The sequence below is a fragment of the Eimeria tenella genome, genomic scaffold (assembly GCF_000499545.2).
Source record: "Eimeria tenella Houghton genomic scaffold, Eth_scaff62, whole genome shotgun sequence".
In the NCBI taxonomy this organism is placed as follows: Eukaryota; Apicomplexa; class Conoidasida; order Eucoccidiorida; family Eimeriidae; genus Eimeria; species Eimeria tenella.
The window spans coordinates 157,901-176,558 of record NW_013543428.1 but is presented as its reverse complement, the minus strand read 5'-3'; the positions used below and the strand labels follow the sequence as shown (position 1 = coordinate 176,558).

The 18,658-nt window shown below is 51.8% G+C and overlaps 3 protein-coding genes across 3 annotated transcripts; 1 reads left to right on the top strand and 2 right to left on the bottom strand.

The window, feature by feature from the left end:
* Positions 1 to 322: 322 nt before the first annotated feature.
* On the top strand, positions 323 to 3,204 carry ETH_00000150 (CMGC kinase, Dyrk family, putative; the record flags this gene model as incomplete). Its single annotated transcript, XM_013377789.1, has 3 exons — positions 323 to 1,474; positions 1,681 to 1,752; positions 2,041 to 3,204. 3 exons carry the CDS (start codon positions 323 to 325, stop codon positions 3,202 to 3,204), a joined length of 2,388 nt encoding a protein of 795 aa, XP_013233243.1.
* Positions 3,205 to 4,890: 1,686 nt separating this feature from the next.
* On the bottom strand, positions 4,891 to 6,255 carry ETH_00000145 (uncharacterized protein; the record flags this gene model as incomplete). Its single annotated transcript, XM_013377788.1, has 4 exons — positions 4,891 to 5,076; positions 5,271 to 5,600; positions 5,930 to 5,975; positions 6,194 to 6,255. The coding sequence occupies 4 exons, from the start codon at positions 6,253 to 6,255 to the stop codon at positions 4,891 to 4,893; spliced, it is 624 nt and encodes a 207-aa protein (XP_013233242.1).
* Positions 6,256 to 10,884: 4,629 nt separating this feature from the next.
* Positions 10,885 to 16,472, bottom strand: ETH_00000140 (uncharacterized protein; the record flags this gene model as incomplete). Its single annotated transcript, XM_013377787.1, has 11 exons — positions 10,885 to 11,006; positions 11,145 to 11,211; positions 11,832 to 11,955; positions 12,108 to 12,208; positions 12,513 to 12,723; positions 12,975 to 13,048; positions 13,291 to 13,483; positions 13,547 to 13,619; positions 14,713 to 14,832; positions 15,084 to 16,002; positions 16,395 to 16,472. The coding sequence occupies 11 exons, from the start codon at positions 16,470 to 16,472 to the stop codon at positions 10,885 to 10,887; spliced, it is 2,082 nt and encodes a 693-aa protein (XP_013233241.1).
* Positions 16,473 to 18,658: the final 2,186 nt, after the last annotated feature.

Genomic DNA, 18,658 nt, shown 5'->3' with positions numbered 1-18,658 from the left:
GGCAGCAGCAGCAGCAGCAGCAGCAGTGTCAACCCCCCACCTGCTGTCATTTGAGGGTGGCTGCCTGCGTGCTGCTGATGCTGTTAGGCTCTGCGGCCAGGCCCAGGGTCCCTCCTCAGCGCGCTTCATTCCCAAGTTTCGGGGCAATCCGCGCTGCTGCACGCCGTCGGGCGCAGTAGCAGCAGCAGCAGCAGCAGCGGAAGCAGCAGCAGCAGCAGGGAATAGACAGTACCAGGCGTGGCTTGAGGGGGCCTACTTGCCTGAATATGATGCTAACGATGAATACACGGAAGACACAGATCCAGGCTACACCCCAGTAGATATGACACAGGCGGAATTCCTTGCAGCTTTCTGTGGGGCGCCGCTGGGGGGCCCCTCGTGGGGGGGCCCCCACTCAGAGGGTATGCATCCTTTGTTCGCACTTGGGGTGGAGCCTGCAGTGGATGTTGTGGGGGCCAGACTGGAGATGGCTGCTGCAGCAGCGGCAGCAGCAGCTGCTGCTGCTACTGAAAAGGGTCAACTACCGCAGCAACAGCAACAGCCGCAGCAGGAGGCGCGGCAGCAGCAGCCAACGCTGAGTCCATCTTCAGTAACTCGTGCTGCTAGTCTTTCTCCTGCAGCTACTGCTGCAGCAAACAAACATAGCTTGTTCAGACTTGGGGATGAAGCTAGTTGCGGCAGCAACAGCAGCGGTCGCGGCAGCAGAGCCACAAGCCGTCCCTCGTCACCGGCATTCGGGGGCCCCCCTACTTTCGGAGCGCCGCCTGCAGATTCAGCAGCAGAAAAGCCAGACACTGTGAAGCTGCAAGAGCAGCCACGGACGAAGCCCACAGAGCAACTCCAGCTGCAGGAAGAGCAGCAGCAGCAGAAACAAGCTCCAGCAGAGTTCGGAAGGATTTTCGGCCTAGGAGATGGCGTGGACGCCCAGCCGAGCAGCTGCAGCAGCCAGCCTGCAGCAAAAGCAGCTGCTGCAACAGCGCCAGGAGCAGCAAAATCCCCAGAAGAGTGTCCTGCGGTGTCATCTGAGGATGAGCTGGCTGGCTGCGGAATGCAAGAGCAGAGTGCGGCTGCAGCAGAGGCAGGGAAGCTCGCAGATGTTCAGCAGCAGCAGCAGCAGCTTGAGCGGCAGCAGCAGGAGGCCTACATCGCAGCGAGGACGTGGGAGGAAACGTACTGCGACGGAGACAAACAGCGTTTCCAGCAGCGGCAGCAGGCTCGTGCTGCAGCAGCACTCTCTCTTGCCTGCTATCCTCCTTCCCCAGACCCTGCGTACCCCAGGCAGTGCCGCGTGAGGTGCCTTCGCAGAGGCTTGGGGACCCCTCCGGGGGCTTCTGCTGCAGACGAGTCGGTGGTGTATGACTGCTTTAGCTTGAAGGTTATTTTCAAAAGAAACAGCACGGGAGCCGATCCCCACAAGGAAATGGTCCTGCCCTCAGGGGCCCTTTTAGCTGGCAGATACAGGGTGCAGCATGAGGTACGGCCGCTACAGCCTTGGCTTCTGCTGGAGTTCTCGCTGCTTCTGTTGCTGCTGTTGTTGCTGTTGCTGATGTGGCTGCTCCCGCTGGTGCGGCTGCTCCAAATATTGAAACCTGTTGCTGCTTTTCTAGCTGTGTGAAGCTCCTAAACTTCACATAGGGGTTTCTGAGCTTAAAGATCCGGCTGTGGCGCTGTTTCTTGCAGGTGGGAGCGGCCGCGTTCTCGCGCTGTCTTCAGGGCATAGACGAATGTACAGGGCAACGAGTTTGCCTTAAGGTGAGAAGCAGCAACTGCCTTTTTCGCCTTTACTTTGATTCAGATCTGCTGCTGCTGCTGCAGCAGCAGGCAGCCTCTTGCAGCTGCAGAACGACTACGCTGTATCGGCAACAGCGCCAACAGCAGCAGCGGCCACGGAGAGTTCATCAGCTGCGAGCTGGTGCTGCCTACATTTTGCTTCTTCCAGTGTTTCCGGTGCAGCCGCTGTATCTGGAACCCCTGCGCTTGCTGTTGGGGCCCCTGCCATCAGCCCTGCTACCTCTGCGGCTGTTGCTGCTGCTGCTGCAGGTGATGAAGAACGAAAAGGAGTTTCTGGATCAATCGCTTGACGAGGCGTCTGTCTTGCGCTTGCTTCTGGCTAATGGGGACCCCGACGAGTACCGTTTCCTGAGACTTCTGGACTACATGTACGTGAGCGGCCACGTAGTGTTGGTGACGGAGTTGCTAGATGAGGATCTGTACACCTTCAGCACGGTTTTGAAAAGGCACAGGGAGCCCTCCTTTTGGTCCTTGGGCCGCATCCAAATTGCCGCGAGAGATGTGCTGCTGGCCCTCAAGTTCATACACCAGCTGCACATCATACACGGAGACCTCAAGCCGGAGAATATCCTGGCGGTATTCACGGGGCCGCTGGCGAAGGCGCAGAAGCGCAAGCAGCAGCTCCAAAGACAGCCACAGCCGCAAGCAACAATGACCAACGCGCACAGCAACAGCGGCGGCAGCAGCGGATTCGAGTCCGACCTGTTGGACCTCTTTAGGGTGAAGGTGATAGACTTCGGCAATTGCTGTTTCACCAGTGATGAGCTCGTTGTGTACACGCAGTCGCGCTCCTACCGTGCTCCCGAGGTGCTTTTGGAGTTGCCTTACTGTCAACAAATAGACATATGGAGTCTGGGGTGCATAGTGTACGAACTCTGGACTGGAGACATGCTGCTGGGCTGCTATACTGTCCCTTCTCTGCTGGCCAAGATGGTGGGCCTCTTGGGGCCCCTCCCCAGCTACATGGCCCGTAGCAGCCCCGTGAAGCACCAACTGCTGGACCCTGAGGGTTTCCTGTACTCCTTCATAGATCATATTTCAAATGCGCAGGAATTTAAGCAGCAGAGCAACAGCATGCAGCAGCAACCCTCCGTCAGCCTGGACATGAGGCCCCCAGAAGACACGCTGCTGAACCTTGTGCAGGACCACCTGCGATCCAGGCAAGGCGGCAGCCCAAGGCATCCCAGCGGCACCAGCGGCAGCGGCAGCAGCAACAACAGCCGCGTCATTCGTTTCTTCATCCCCAAACGCACCAGCCTCCGCCAGCGCCTGCGCTGCAGCGATGACCTGTTTGTCGACTTCGTCTCAAAAATGCTCCAGATTGATCCTTGCAAAAGATGGACAGCGGCACAGCTGCTCGAGCATCCTTTCCTTACCCCAGGGAGATATATAGATGGCATTAAGGCCCCCTGAACTAGCAAACTTAGCAGGGGGGCTGCGCAGGCGCCTGCTCTGAGCACTTGCAACATGCATTCACACATCAGCGCGATCGGGGGCAACGGATGCCCCCAGTGAGCGTCTTCGGTGCCTCCAGAAATCTGTCTTGAGAGCCTTTAAGACAGACTGAGACGCCCACAGGGACGTGCCTTGAGGTTCTTCTGTATTTATGAAGAGGGTAGCATAAGGACCATGTCAATGGTCCCGCGACCAGCTAATCTGAGGTCCTACAGAAGGGCCCATAGTAGCCCTTATAAGGCTCACCGTATGCGAAGACCTTATTGACCTGCGTGAGAACTGTCTTGGTGGTTCGTACTATTACTCCTGAGGCCCCCAAAAGGGACGTACACTGGTTCAGGGGTAGGCTCCCGTCTACACATGTATGCCCACCGAAGTTTGGGCTCCCTTAAAGGCGCCTCGCATTCAAACATCAGAGGTCGCCTCTAGGGCGTTACAGAGCTTGACGCGGAGGCCCCGCCCTCTTACATCAGGTTTGGGCTTCTCTTTGTTCTTCGTAAAATAAGCCTTCTACCGGTGTTCCCCTGTGGCACATATTAAGAATGCACAGTCTGCTGCCGCTGCCTGCGTAGGCTGCTGCTGCAGTGAGGCGGCCAGAGAGAGACCGGTAGGGCGAGCTGGCACGTACCTGGCAGTGACGGGGCCACCAGCAGCAGCACCCATAGCAGCAATTGCTGGGTCACCGTTTCTACTTCCTCCTGTTTGCCGTAGCATTAAAGTTACTCTTTCGTCACAAGGCTGTGTTCAAACGTTTGTACACGATCTACTAGTTGGCAGCATCGTGAGCACTAGCGGCTGAGCGCACCAGAAAATAGTGCCAGGAAGTAGCAATGGGAAGCAGCGGCATTATGCGGCGGCAGCAGCAGCAACGAGCAAGGAGCCACTGAGGCGTTCACGCTAGTCCCAAGCACTCCCGTGCAAAGCCTACATATGCACACTTTGGGGGGCCAACCCCAGACAGTGGCGGAAGTTCCGCTACAACAGTACCAGCAGCAGGTGACCAACCCTCCTGCAGCAGCTTCGCGCAGTAGCCCCAGTGAGCTGAGGCGCTCCCAGCAGCTGCAAGCAGGCAGCTGGGGGCTCTGAAGTAATGAGCTAGAGTTGGGCAGGGCGAGTGCAGCAGCAACAGCGGACCAGCAAAGTAGCCGCAGCGGGAGCTGCGGCGGCAGCAGCACCTGCGTGTTGAACAGCCAACTAGAGCCCAGGTTCACACCTACGAATGTGGAGCAGCTTGCTGCAGCAGGAACCCCTTGTTCCTCATGTCTCTGGTGTGCAGCAAAGATAATTACGTATATTTAGCTACCTTGTGTGTTGGCTATTGTAAAGCCCTGGACCTCAAACGCTACGTTCTAAAAACTTCGGTGTCTTTTAGTTCTCACTTTGGCTGGAGGGCTACGGACCAGCAGAGCAACGAAAAAGCAGTAGAGTGAAAACAGTGAATGCAGCTGCCTGCAAGTCTCTGCAGCAGCAGCTGCTGCTGCATCTGCTGCAACAGCGGCCGTTCACGTCCCTCCAAAAACCGCCCCTGTGGCCTCCCAAAGAAGCCCCCAGGGGGTTCCCGTACCATCACGAATGCATGCAGCTATGCACGCACGCGCCTGCGCACGCTTCAATGCCCGCAGCTTAGGGTTTCCATGAAAGCAACTAAAACATGACGGTGAAGAACATGGTAAGGAAAGTGTAGCTGATGTAGCACTGCAGAAAGAAGTAGAGGACCTCAAAGGCGAGCACGAACGAAAAGAGGAAAGAAAACAAACTGGAGCTCATCGTGGCCAAGACCATCTTCATCACCTCGCCAAACACGCTAAACGCCAGCAAAGGGCGCACAGCCTACACATGCAAACAAACAGAACCCCTGGGTCTTAAACCCTCAAACCTCCCCCTGGGCAAAAGTGCCTAGCCTCGCTGAACTCTTGTGCCCCCTCATAAGCCTCTGCATGCAGAAGCCTCTGCCCCATTTCTGCAGTGACTGAAAGCCTGTGGCGCGGACTCTGGGGGCTGGCTGCCTCGGTCTGAGCCCTCACCTGGAAAGTGGTGCGGGCCATGAATATGAAGTAAAAGCGGAAAGACAAAAGATACTGAATGGCAAAATTGACCATTTTCAAAGGCGCCAGAAACTCTATAGCGAACACAGATGGAAACAGACCCGGACGAGTGCGCCTCGGCGGAGCAGCAAGTGAGAGAACAGGCTCTCCTTCGCTGTGGCCGGGCAGTCCCCCTTGGAGTCCGCGAGGCCCCTGGGGGGCCCCCTGAAGGGGGCCCCCAGGCGAGCCTCCCAAGGGGGCCCTGGAGCTGCTGCTGAAGCATGCTGCTGCGGCTGCCCTGGAAGGCAGCAACGAGCAGGCTGCAGGGCCCTGCAAGAAACGCAAATGAACTTCAAAGGTGGGAAAATAAGTGCATTGATCAGGAGGGGAGCAGATGGATGAATTCACACACTGGCCATCCACAAACGGTGAAGAGAGGCTGCCAAAGGAGCGGCGGCAGCACATGCAACAAAGGAAGCACAAGAAGAAAAAGAGGTAAAGACAGAAGTGAAGATAAGTGCGACACAGGCAGGCAAAGGAAGCGGGGACAGGCAGAGGCTTACGGCGACAAAGACCTGGCACGAAGACACACACACTGACAGAAAGGCAGAACGCAAGGGAGCAGCAGCAGCACAAATGAGAGAACAGAAGAAACGCACCTTCGAGAGGAAACGAGTTCTTGACAGGCTGAGGTCCACTGCTGACCTGCGCACATCCCCACTTAACAAGCCCCAAAGATGGCACTCAGCAGCGCGGATAATCTGCAGCGCATGCAGCCGTCTGTACACTACGAAAGCAGCAGACCATTGCGCCCATCTTCGCGCGGACATTTAGATCTGTGGCTGATGGGAAACACCTGTACAGCCTTGATAGGAAGCGGCAGGCAAGAAACAAACAATGCGACTTCTCTGTGGCTAACTGACCACCTCAAGAGGCTCCTTCCTGCACAGCTGCAGAAGGCCCGCGAGGCCCCAGCAAACGCCATCTTCGGTGCTCTTTTCAAAGACACGCTTCGTAGCAACCCGCAGCTATGGCAGCAACGGTAGCAGCGGCGGGAATGAGCCCCTCCTGGGACCGGTCTGGCTTCACAGGTCACGGACTCGCAGCCCCACTGACGAGATATATCGATACAGGCAAGACAGAAATGCCGGTTAGCCGCAAGTATTCTCCTCAGGGGCAAACGTGGGCTGCAGCTGGCGCCGCCGCAGCAAAAAAGGGGGATGTGAGTGAAATAAGAAAAAATTCACCTTTTGTTCCTTAATTTAATTTGTAACTAAACGGAAACCGTGGTTGTGTTTGCCGTTCTGCCGAGAGAAAAGCCTACCAACTCCAGACTTTGACGCATGCAGTGGCTGGACAGAGGCCCCAGAGGTTGGCATAATGGACTACTGCCCATTCCACTCTCAGAAAATGCAGAAGCTGAAATTTTTAAAGGACAACTGTTTTATATTTGTATTTTTTACAGGCGAAAAGTTCAGGAAAAGCAATCGATGCGCTTTAGAAGTATGGACGACGAGGGTATCGATCCCTCTACCTCTCGCATGCTAAGCGAGCGCTCTACCATTTGAGCTAGACGCCCCCACTCGGCTCCCCTCCTTGCTAGCCACAGTGCGATAACTATAACAACATTTGACATATAAGCTCAGGATAAAACAAACCAGCTTTAAACGGTAGATAACCTAGAGAATTTCGGGCAATTTACATTACAGTGAAGAGTGAAGGCCTCGGGGTGAGTGTTGGTGTGTTTCTACATTTAAGGGTGGTCACTTTGTAGTGCTTTGGCTTGGGACAGTCACAACACACACATAGAGTTGCGGGCAATTATGGCCATATACAGTTCCGTAGGACACTGAGACGGGCTACTTGTTTTCACCAGTAGAATTGCCCGCACATACTCGAATAGTTTATGCAAGACAGTTTGTCTTGTCGCATTTACATATAAAAACAAATCATTCAGGTATGGTATTTTGCCCAAATGCTGGAGCGCCCGCTAAGCAGTCGAGAGGTGGAGGGCTGGTGGCCTCGTTTGCAGGTAGTGAAACCACGCCGTCGTCGCTACAGACTGCGGCTCTCCTACAAGTGCATCGAGTGCCCTCGATGCACTTGTAAGAGAGCCGCAGTCTTTTGTGGGAAATGAGTGGCAGCAGCACTAGCGAAAGAAAGACAATTTGTAGAAGTAATGACAATAAGAAAGTCTTTGAAAGAAGCGACGGGGCTGCATCAGCAGCGCAGGGGGTCGCTCACAATGCATCAGCTATCAGATCTGTCCTGTGCTTCCTCTGCAAACAGTTTTGTGCATAAATGAAACATGTTCAACACCAGGAGTGGACGACGAGGGTATCGATCCCTCTACCTCTCGCATGCTAAGCGAGCGCTCTACCATTTGAGCTAGACGCCCTTCTGTGGGTCACCTTTTTTCGAAACAACATACTCGCCGATGCATACAGTTGCAGAAGGACTTGACAGCAGGCAGTTAAGCGCACACTAGATGCAGTAACACAGATATTTTACTCTACAGAAAACAAAAAGTGTCCAAAGATACCCGCTATGGATCAATTCAGTGCAAACGGCAGGAGCAGAAAATGACAGAGTATATTTTGCATGCAGTAGTACCTGATGGCCCTCTAACAAAAAGATTCTGTCAGGCCCCTTTTCTCCTTGTTATCGCATATTCTTTGTGTGAAAACGATGAAACTTCAGCACGGCAAATGCAATGTGGCCGCTACCGTTCAAGGTGTATCTAGGTTCATTTTCTAGCAAAAGTGACCCTCTTTACGTTCGTCTTTGTTTCTGGCTACTTATCGTTTATTTCCATATGAAAATGCTGGTCCTTTGTCAGCATGATTGAGCTGCTGTGTTTAGCTCTCTTCAGTTCCAGCTCAGAAGCACGGTATTGTGACTGTTACACTGCATACAGGGGCCGGCCGGAAAGACATCATGTCCAGCCCCTGCATGCAGTGTAGCTGTTAGCCATGTTTAAAACGGCCTACCCAAGGTTGGATGTCGGAACGTCGGTTTTCACGAAAAGTACTGGCGGGGAGAGTTCCCCGAGAAGGGCATTGCTGCAGTGACTACCCTTTGTAGGAGTTGGCAGGACGGCTCAAAAGGAAGTAAAGCAGACATAACTAGATATCTTTACAGGCATACGTTTGACGAGCAATAGCTGCGCAGCTAAAAGACAATAGGCGGCAAACGCTGTAATATGGCACTATGGCTTGGCAAGCTCAAAGCACTAATGCGTAAAGAACGTAGGTGCCAGAGGAAGCTAGACCGTGAATACAGGCAGACACGAAAATGTACGATGGGTAGCTTAAGCCGCTTTCGGCCGTCAAATATCCATGTGAATCTGCGAGCAGTAAAGTAGGCGTAGGTGCAGTTAAACAAGTAGATTCGCGTATATATGCACAACATCAACAAGGTGAACATACACGAAAAAATCCGGATATTTAGACTGATCAAAGTAACTACGTCATGGGGTAATAAAAAAGTATATGGATCATTGATGTGCAATTGTGTATTTATGTGTGTGAGGAGTGACCTCGTCGGGGGCGTCTAGCTCAAATGGTAGAGCGCTCGCTTAGCATGCGAGAGGTAGAGGGATCGATACCCTCGTCGTCCACTTTTCATGGCCTCTAGGCGCTACTTATGCTTGAAGCTTCAATATTTTCGCTTCAAACTAATTGTCTTTGTTTCCTTGAGCCGCATCCGTAGAAGCCATTTCTTTGTCTGCTGTCGCCATAGCGCCCACCAAAGCTACATTTTGCGTGCTGAAGCTTTTGGGAGGAGTGACCTTGTCGAGGGCGTCTAGCTCAAATGGTAGAGCGCTCGCTTAGCATGCGAGAGGTAGAGGGATCGATACCCTTGTCGTCCACTTTACAGTTCCAGCGATCCTTGTTTTCACGCCACACTGAATACACTTCGTAGGCCTTCGTATATGGTAGCCGTGGCGGCTGCCAAGGCAGCACTCTGCACGCTAGAGTTTTGGGGAGGAGTGACCTCGTTGAGGGCGTCTAGCTCACATGGTGGACCGCTCGCTTAGCATGGGAGAGGTAGAGGGATCAATACCCTCGTCGTCCACTTCAATCTTCCATCGATCCCCTTTTTCACGCCAAGCTTAATGCACTTGTTACTTTCGCTTCCTTATATACTGTTTTTACACGCCAAGCAGAATGTTTCCTTTAGCCGCATCCACTTGCTGTGAATCGCAGCTAGCAGGTAAGCCATCTTATGCTTTTGCCGTGGCCTGCTAAGGACGCGTTTTGTGCTAATATCTCTGGGAAGAGTGACCTTGCCGAGGGCGTCTAGCTCAAATGGTAGAGCGCTCGCTTAGCATGCGAGAGGTAGAGGGATCGATACCCTCGTCGTCCATCTTCTCAACGGCTCGAAGCCCTTGCAGAGCGGACTGAATATGTTCATTTTGTTAACTCGGTTCTACGAGTTGTAGACATCAAATCGCAGTGTTTGGTCTTCGTATCGTGCAGCTGTCCCCCTGTGAAGGCCTCTGAGTCCTTGCAGCTAAAGTCTGGCTACCTACACCTTTGAGAAAATGCAGAGTTTCGTTTTTCCTGGAAGCCCATACTTGATCATTGTTCCTCGCAATTGAGTGCGAAGTCTTACAGCGTTAGATTATCATGTTTATGTCGACAGAGAAAATGGGCAAAATCTACCAGAGATGCTAAGCCCTAAACTCCGAATGCTAAACTCTTCACTTCGTCGAGCACACGGGCTTAGCGTCAGGAAGGCGCAGCAGTGCAGCCCGTTCCCGCTCGTGTTGACGTATGGCCGCAGCTGCCTCTCTCTTACGCCGTGCTTCTTTGTCCTGAAAAAATAATCTAATCCCCACTTTCCAACCCTTCAGCTTCAGACAATAAACCCTTATTTCTAAGCCGTGAAAATCAACTCGGGTGATCCAGGGCTACAATTAAAGCTCGCACACAATCGAACATACTCAAGGCCTGGCCGTTCAAGACGAGACCTTGGGTCAAACGCCTTAGTCTAAAATTGTGGACTGTGTAACCTAAGCCCAAGTACCATTTCTACAGCACAGAACTTGAACACTCAGTTGCAGACGCTACATCCAAAGTATTAAAGTCTTTGGCCTTAACGATGTGCCATGGGGCAACTTGTTCTTTAGTTACCAAAAAAGTTTGCATGGCGACCCTGGCTGCCTCTACTATTTCGTCTTGTGCCCGACGGCGTTCAAACCTGGCAGAGCATTCTGCAGCCTTCGCGGCGTCGCGCTGACTTTTTTCTCTCTTATTAACCCGCAGCAGCGCTGCCTGCAGCACCCAATAACAGTGTTTATTTCCTTCCCTTTGTTTCAGTATCTCCGCCTATGTTTCGATTGTCTCTCACTGCTTTAGCCTCTTCACAAGCGCGGCTGTTCTGGTGTGAGCCTCTCCGCCTACGTGCCTTTCTTATTTGCTGTTGGCATCTCTGCTGTGCTTCATCTTGCTTTTCCTTTTGCCTTTAGTCACTTCCTCCTTATAATGTTCTTTTTTTCTCCCTCCTACTCTATTCGTCTGCCTGTCTAGGTAACTGTACGCCTCCTTATCACTTTGTCCCACTGCCTAGCCTTGGATCTGCCAGTACTGTTACTGCTATCTGTTCGTGTCTATCTGTATGTAATTCTGTCTGTGCAGTGGTGACCAGTGGCCCTGCTGACTTCCTCTGCGAGTCTCTGTTGCTGTCTTGCCAATGCCGCTCTCTCCATGCCTTTGACCAGTTGCTGCCTCACTGCAGTGCATCAACAGCGCGCCACTGCAGAAAGGTTGAGTTAAAATAAACCCATGCCGATGCTAGAATTAATGGTGTAGGACACTGCAGTAGTAAATAGGAAAGCTGCTAGTTCATACCACTGAATGCCGCCCTCACCTGCTTGCTCTGCCAGTCGCTTGGTGCCCTGTGTGTACTCGTAACTTATCTGTCTCTCTATTTGTTCCTGGCCGAGAAACAAACAGCACAAAACGAGCTCTTAATCGTCGACCCTAGACCCCACACCACAAGTCTTTTCTCGTTTACTGTTGAAGTGAACATTCGCAACAGTTCAGGGCGTGTCTGGAAAAAAGCGCAAACATGACCGACTATACACTGTACTCCTGGCCCTTTATTCTTCGTTGTAAACCTTAAACCCCCAATACTCATCTGTCTACCTGCTGGAGGGCAGCTTGTCTTTTAATCTGCCCTGCTTTTTTCTCCAGCAGCTGCAAAGGCGAACCTCACAGAAAACGAGTCATGCCTGTCATGAGGTTTCTTGCTTAACTCGGTGGCTACTTTTGCTGCTGCTGCTGTGCCCACCGCCACGTTTCCTGCTGTTTCCGTTGCCCTGGCCTCACATTGTAACAGCTGCTCCTGCTGCTAATAGTGCTCGTGTTGCTGTTATTGCGCTTGCCGCTATGAATTCGCCTGCTTTTCTCAGTGCTCCTATCAGTCACGCACTTGCTGCATCTACCTTTGCAGCCTCTGCTACTGTGCCTGCCGCGCATGCTGTTACGCGTACTAAACTTTGGGGCTTCTACTGTTCATGCTGTTGCTACTACTACGGGGCTGTGCGTTGCTGACCCATTTTGAAGCTCTGAGTGCGGCAGCGCCTGCTGCTAATCTCTCTGCCTCTTTGGCCCTCCGCATCTCCTCTGCGCGCCTCTCCCTATTGGCCTCTGCTGCTTCGCGGAGCACTGCCTTTGCACTGAGAGCATAACAGGAGTTCCCTGCGGCTGCTGTTGTCGCTAGTGTTGCTAACGCTGCTGTTGTGGCAGCAGCGCCACGTTTTGTTTGTTTGACGGCCACAGAAATAGTTGGCTTGCCGCTTCATCTCTTTTCCTAGAGCTGTATACGTACTTCGCTACTCTCTCTGCTGCCTTCCTCAGAGCTTCCCATTTTTTTTGTCGTTCTTCCATCATTTTGTTGCGCCGTTGCTCAAGGGCTTCCGCTGCTTTGCGCTGCAGCAGTAATACAAGTACAGGCGTGCAAAGATTGTCACAGAGGCGTTGTACGCGAAACAGCAGCAAGGGCAACAGCGACAGCTGCTGCTGCAACAGCTGTAGCAGCTGGAGCAGCAACAGCTGTAGCAGCTGGAGCAGCTGTAGCAACTACAGCAGCTACAGCAGCTGCAGCAGCACGAGACAAAAACGAACGTTGAACTAAATTGTCGGCCCGCAGCATCTTCTCTTTTTTTCCTTGTCTTCATTACGACCGCACGGGAAGAAAGGTGTCTTTTTGCAGCATCCTGTTTTATTTTCTAACCTTCATTATGACGGCGCGGATGCGAGTCTCCAAAAGTGACATTGAGCCAAGGAACGCAGCGTCGGTGCTGCTGTTGCCTGAAGTGGTTTGATCCTTGCGAACCCGTAGTCTTGCTGCTCTTTTCATTTCAGCGATGATTGATGACGCGCGAGTCAACTCCCGTAGCTGGGAGGCAGCCATGCGCTTCTTCACAGCCGTATCCATAGACTGCCTGCAGCAACAGCAAATAACAGTAAAAGCGGTGACTGCAGCATCAGCTACTATAGCAGCACAGCAGAAACAGTGACTCTGCTGATGGGTTGAGTGTTCAAAGGTGCTACAAAAACAGAAGCTGATCCAGCGGCTTCAAGAAAATCAAAAGAAACAGCAAGTGCTTTGCGACAGCAGCAGCGCCAGAAGGTCGCGCAGCCGCAGCAGTAAAGGCAGTAGCAGCAGCAGACGCAGCAGCAAATGCTTGCTTACTTGAGCAGTGCCCTGCGCAATTCTTGTCTTTCTCTCCGTACTTGCTCTGCGCGGACTGTTCTTCTGTCGAGCAGCTGCTCCCATAGTGGAGAGGCCAATGAAACACACAAAATCCATCAGAGTAACCCATAGGCACATCTTTGTACTTATTGCAAGAGCAAACGCACACACAGATGCTGCAATAAATGAAAGCACTTTGCGCTCTCCTTTCGTCTCTATGTCTCCTTCTGTTTTTGCATCCCATGTTGTCTTTGTGCCTGAATCTGCATACATTTATGCAAGTGCTTATGCTACCGCATGCTTTGTTTGGTCGTACCTCCAGGAGTGCTTTTCTGGTGTTGTCCTGGAGTTGAGATCGTGTGGCCTGTCGCTTGACCGGGAGCTGCCGCAGTTTGTTCACTTCCTCTTCTTTTCGTGCTGACAGCCAGTCCGTCTCTGTTTGCCTCTCTTTACGAGCCTCTGCAGCCTTTCTCTGCCGAGCAAGAACAGCAGCACGCAAAGCGCGATCCCTGAGCGCAGCACACTCACGCAGATGCATTTGGGACGAAACTTCCGAACCCACGCAAATTTACGGCAGTGAGAGTGTCCAACTACAATCACTATCAGTGGCACTACTGGTAACGCCATCTGCAGCAACCGAGGAGGCTGCAAGGACAACAGCCACAACAGCAGCAGCTGCAGCCAAGCACTCGCAGGAACAGCAGCGGCCACAGCATGAGCAACAGTAGTAGCGGTTGTGTGCATGGGATGCAGTAGGAGCACCCGCAGCAGTGGCTCAGAAGCAGCACCAGCAAAAGCAGCACCTTGATATCCTCGCTCTTGCTTTTCTAATTGCTACTAGCTTCATTTTTTCATCATCAACTTCGTTTCTCTGCATGTCTTTTAGATTCTCCAAAGAGCGGCTTCCTCCGAAAGACCAAAGTGATTCCTCTTCCTTTCCGCGCCTCTCCGCCTGCACGCTCTAAGCCCTAAACTGCTGTGTCTGATAGCGAGAGCCTCATAGCCTTGATATCCGTGGTTCACTGTGGCATGTCTTACTCTCTGCGTAATGCCTTGCAGCTCTGGCTCCAAAGTTTGTGCCTTTGGCCAGTAGCTGGCGCTTTGGGTCTGGTATTTCACGGTCTATAGTTCAGCGATCAGGGTAGAGGGCATCACACGCAGGGCTCTGCTGTGTTCTGTTTAGGGGTGTACCTGTAGCAAAAGCAGCCTCTCAGCTCGTCTTAGAGACGCTGTTGTGTGTCTGACGGATTGTTGCGGCCGGCGGTGGAGAAAAGAAGGAAGAGAAGAGACAATTTTAGCTGCGACGGCGAGCATACAAGCGTGGCGTGCTTATCTACATGAAAAATTCTGTGAGTACTTACATTAAGGCATTTATGAACCTCCACACAACCAACAATACTTTCATATTTATGAAAACTTCACTATTGTGAGGAGTCGTATTAACGCCATTTTGCATCTTCACATAACTATACATGCTCAGGTGTGAACACATGTAAGCACTGCCATGCAAGACATGAATGTATGTCAGCAGAAGCAAATATGCCTACGGAAAGACAAAAACATGAGCCTTGCTACTAATGCAAGGCCAAATACACAGTTAGGGGCAAAAGCAAATGGACAGCAAAAGCGATAACGACCCGGAAGCAATGTAAGACTTAGGGGGGATAAAATAGGCATTCCACAGGACACGCAGAAACAAACAGGCAAAAATGAAAGAAAAGGCAGTGACGAAGCTCACGCCTAAAGAGGTGCGTCGATTTGAATTTTTCTTCGGCCTGCAGACGCAAAGAGGCCAAATTGGTTGGTCTTCTCGCCGTCATAAAAACGAAGGGCTTGGGAACTGCAAAGAAAAAGCTTACTGTAAAACAGTCAAACACTAAGGTAGAGCCACGGATGCGGGCATTGTTCTTTGCCTTGATTAATAAAAAGCGCATTAGTAATGAACAGACGTAACGTAAAACATACAGGAACGCCCAGAAAACGAGAAGAACGGACGCAGCCACAAACAAGGAGTACGCTTTGAACAAACAGACTGGCTTTTGTGTCCTGATGTGAGCTGGATATTAATTCGCCCCTAATTTGAATAAAACAGCCACCGCTGCGTATCACCTGTAACCTTCAAACTTGACCTTCCTGAGGCCTCCTTGGATATGCCCTTCACCGCTTGCATCTGCAATTGCCGCTGCTGCTCTTTGTTTGAGTCGGCAGCTGGCGCCGATTCGACTTCGTCTTCTGTTGACACTTTCGGTGCCTCGTTTGCTTCACCCGTTTCCATGGCTATGTCCGCTGCGCTCTTGTTGTCTGGAAAAGAAAGACCTTTATCCTCGAGAGGTGGGGCTTCTGCAGCTATGAGCACTTCACGGGCAGCGGGAGCAGCGTCTGCTGCCGCTGCACCCTCGAGCTTCTGAGGAGTACCAACTTTGTCTTCGCTCCGTTTTGCAATTGGTTTTTCGTCCCCTGAGAAGCGTGATGAAACCAGATTGGGCCTCGAGAGGGAGAGGACACAAGTAGCCTTTCTCTGTTTCATGTTTTCCTTGCACTTGTCGAGGATCAGCTGAGATGACCCGGCTAAAGGCGTTGTGTGGCGCCTGCGCAGGGCCCCTCTGGGGCCTGCAGGCCCCTCAGGGGCCGCCGAAGAACAGTCGCCAGTGGCCCCTTTGTCCACGTACAGGACGACTCTGCCCTTTGGGCTCTTTTTTCCCCATGCTGCCTTGCAGCCGCTCGTCTTCCCTTGCTGGGGGCCATTAACTCTAGGGCTTTTAGATGCGGAGGAGCCCCCCGCGCTTCTCCAAGACCTCGGGACCTCTGGGGTCCCCTGACGCTTCTTGGATGTTTCTGCCAGCCTCTTGAGGGCGCACAGAAGTGAATAGGATGCCTGTTGGGACCGTTTAATCTTTGGAAAAATTGTACACTCTATGTATTCTGTATCGTAGCAAAGCTGCCAGGCTGGAAGGACATGGCGTCGGAGGCTATCCTCGTCAAACAAAAAATCCAGGAGAGATAACATCACTGAGGGATTTCCATATCCCTGAAGGAACAAACCCAACACTGATGGAAGTTCACGTCTGTCCGCTACTTTGTCCGTTTGATCCTTTGACTACCTGCGCTTGTGCTTCCTTCTCCGTGCGGGATTTCACGCACTGTTATCCTTGTATTTGCTTAGCCTGTTTCCAGTCTGCTTCATGTCTTAGCTATCTCTTCTTTCCATATCTTTAAAAGACTTCCTGCTCCTGTGGTGCCTCTGCGCTTCGTGCACGGGTTATTACCCTCTACGTTGTTCTCTGTGTGTCTTAGTGTTTCCCCATATTTCAGTCTGTATCGCGGCTCCAGTGTGTGCTATATTTGCTTGTCTCGCTTCTTATTGCTGCTTTCGAGCCTATGTTTAGTCTTGCAGAGACCTCGGGGGAGATCCGCACTGACTCGGACAAATCCAGCAAAAGCTTCGATCCCTATCTCGGGCAAGAGGAAAGTGGCCATATATACAAGCAGGCTGTACATGTGTTGGTGACCCTGCGTAGGACCCGAGCGGCACTGCCGCAGGAAAGAGTTCACTACTGGCTGCAGCAGTTGCTGTTCGCAGAGAACTCGGTCAGCCAGTTGACAAACAAAGGCTGCAGAGGTTGCAGAGATATCTCTGAGACACGCCAAGATCATAGGCAAGCATTTACTTGTATTTCTCCATTACAATATCATTCTTCTGTTCCGTTATCGCTGAAAGAAGAGGCGAATAAAGTGCTGACGTATATTCACAGTCGCTGCTACACGCATGCAAAATACAGCCCCTGCATCCAGACTGAGACACCTCTGGCGCTTTCTGTCTACTTGCTTCTGCCTTTGTCTCTCCGTTACTTTCTGTGTCTTTTCCTTCTCCCTTCCCCTTTTTTAAAGGAAATTCACTCGTCACAATGCCTAGGAAGAAAGGCTGCAGTTAGTGCATTAACGGGCTGCTTGTGGCTAACTGTGGCTAGTTATACATTGCGCCAGCACCCCTGCCGTGTGCCCTTGAAATGTGCCCGAAAAAGTAAATTTCATTTCTCTCTATATCTGCTTCGTGAAACGAAATCCGTTTCCAGCACAAGAGAGCAGCTGACGGTAGGAGCGGGGTCATAACACTGCAATGATGTGCTTACACACGTTACTGGACTAAGATATCTGCTTTCAGGTAACCTGCTCGTTTCTAAGTACTGAGAATGTGCGAATAAACTTACAGTTCCTGTATGCAGTATACGCCTACTCGCTACGTGTTCGTCCTTGTACCCATACGCGCACAATTACAGCTGTACGTTTGCTTATTTCTTTGCCTGCCTGCACCGGCAACTTATTTTTGACAGCCTTGCAGACTAGACTTTGACCGTCTCACTTTGAAAGGCTCGCCTGAATTATATCTATGTTTTGATTCTCCTTTGTAAGGGCCTCCAGGACGGCGTTGCATTGATTAAGTAGTTTCTTGTAAGACAGAGAAGGGCTAGGGGGTCCCTGCCCCTGCGCTTTGCCGCCGCAGGGGCTGGAGCGTGGGGCCGAAACCCCATGCTCCACTGCAGCCAGTTGCAGACGCATCAGCGCCCAAGCTCGAATACCGGTGGGCTCCGGTCTCAGTAGCCGACCGGACCTAGGGACAATGAGCGGTTTATCTCAGTCCATGCCTCAGAACGGAAGTCTAGACTCGGATGCATAAGTCCTGCATTCTGTGTAGTTACAGCGTTGACAGAGAAGAGCAGATGCTTTGAGGTGACCCTCTCAGCCCCCTACTCTTCTCTTGGTCTGTTTGCTGGCCCCTGAATAATGACAGGATATATACTGCTGCCTACTTGATTTTAATTATTGTTTTCAATATTATGTTACCTGTAGATACGGGCAGAGACGAGCAGCCGCATGCATGAGGGGGCCCCAGCCCAGAGAGCGTTTGCATCGAAGTGGCTGTAGATCCTTCCGGGTACCTGGGCTGCAGTTAGGTTGAGGGGACTACTCTGCTTCTTACTCGAACGCTTTAGGTGTTGTTCGTTTAAGAGTCAATAGACGTATTATTAAACAACAAATAACGGGAAGCAAAGGGGAACAGCTGGGCGAGTCACATGCAGTCTTCCGGGCTCGGTGTGACCCTCCCACCAGCCCGGCACGCTGTGTATTCCGTGGTTGCAGAGGCTCAACTGCTCGGCTGCTAACCTCATATAAATGTGTTTAATTTTTATCGATTAATTTACTTATCCAAATGGGATACACAAGGAAAACCGAGACACATGGCAGACACTAGCACACGCTGAGGTCCGTAAGCCGGCTTCTGTAATGTATCCATCACTGACAACATTGGTCCGTTCTACAGGAGGAAGGGGGAGCCGTTTGCTTCTATGTCTGTGGCTTGTAACAATCTGGTATTAGTACCTTGAAAAGAAAAGGCAATTAAAAAAGATAACGTAAAAAGGAAACGAGGAAATAGATGGCGAATAGCACTTTGTGAGATCTTACGGGCGCCAGGCTGCTAGCAGAGGCGCAGTGGGAAGATGAAACAAAGAAGCCAAGTGAGGGACCTTCACACTTTGGCGTTGTTTTTGCCTCGTTTTCCGACAGACCGAGTCTATTTATGAAATCTTAAAGGATTAATTATTGTTTTGTGGCGTTACTCATTTGCTTTTCCTCCCTGCGGGCCCCTACAACAAAGGAAAGGCCAGAGCACTGGCGCCAGGTGG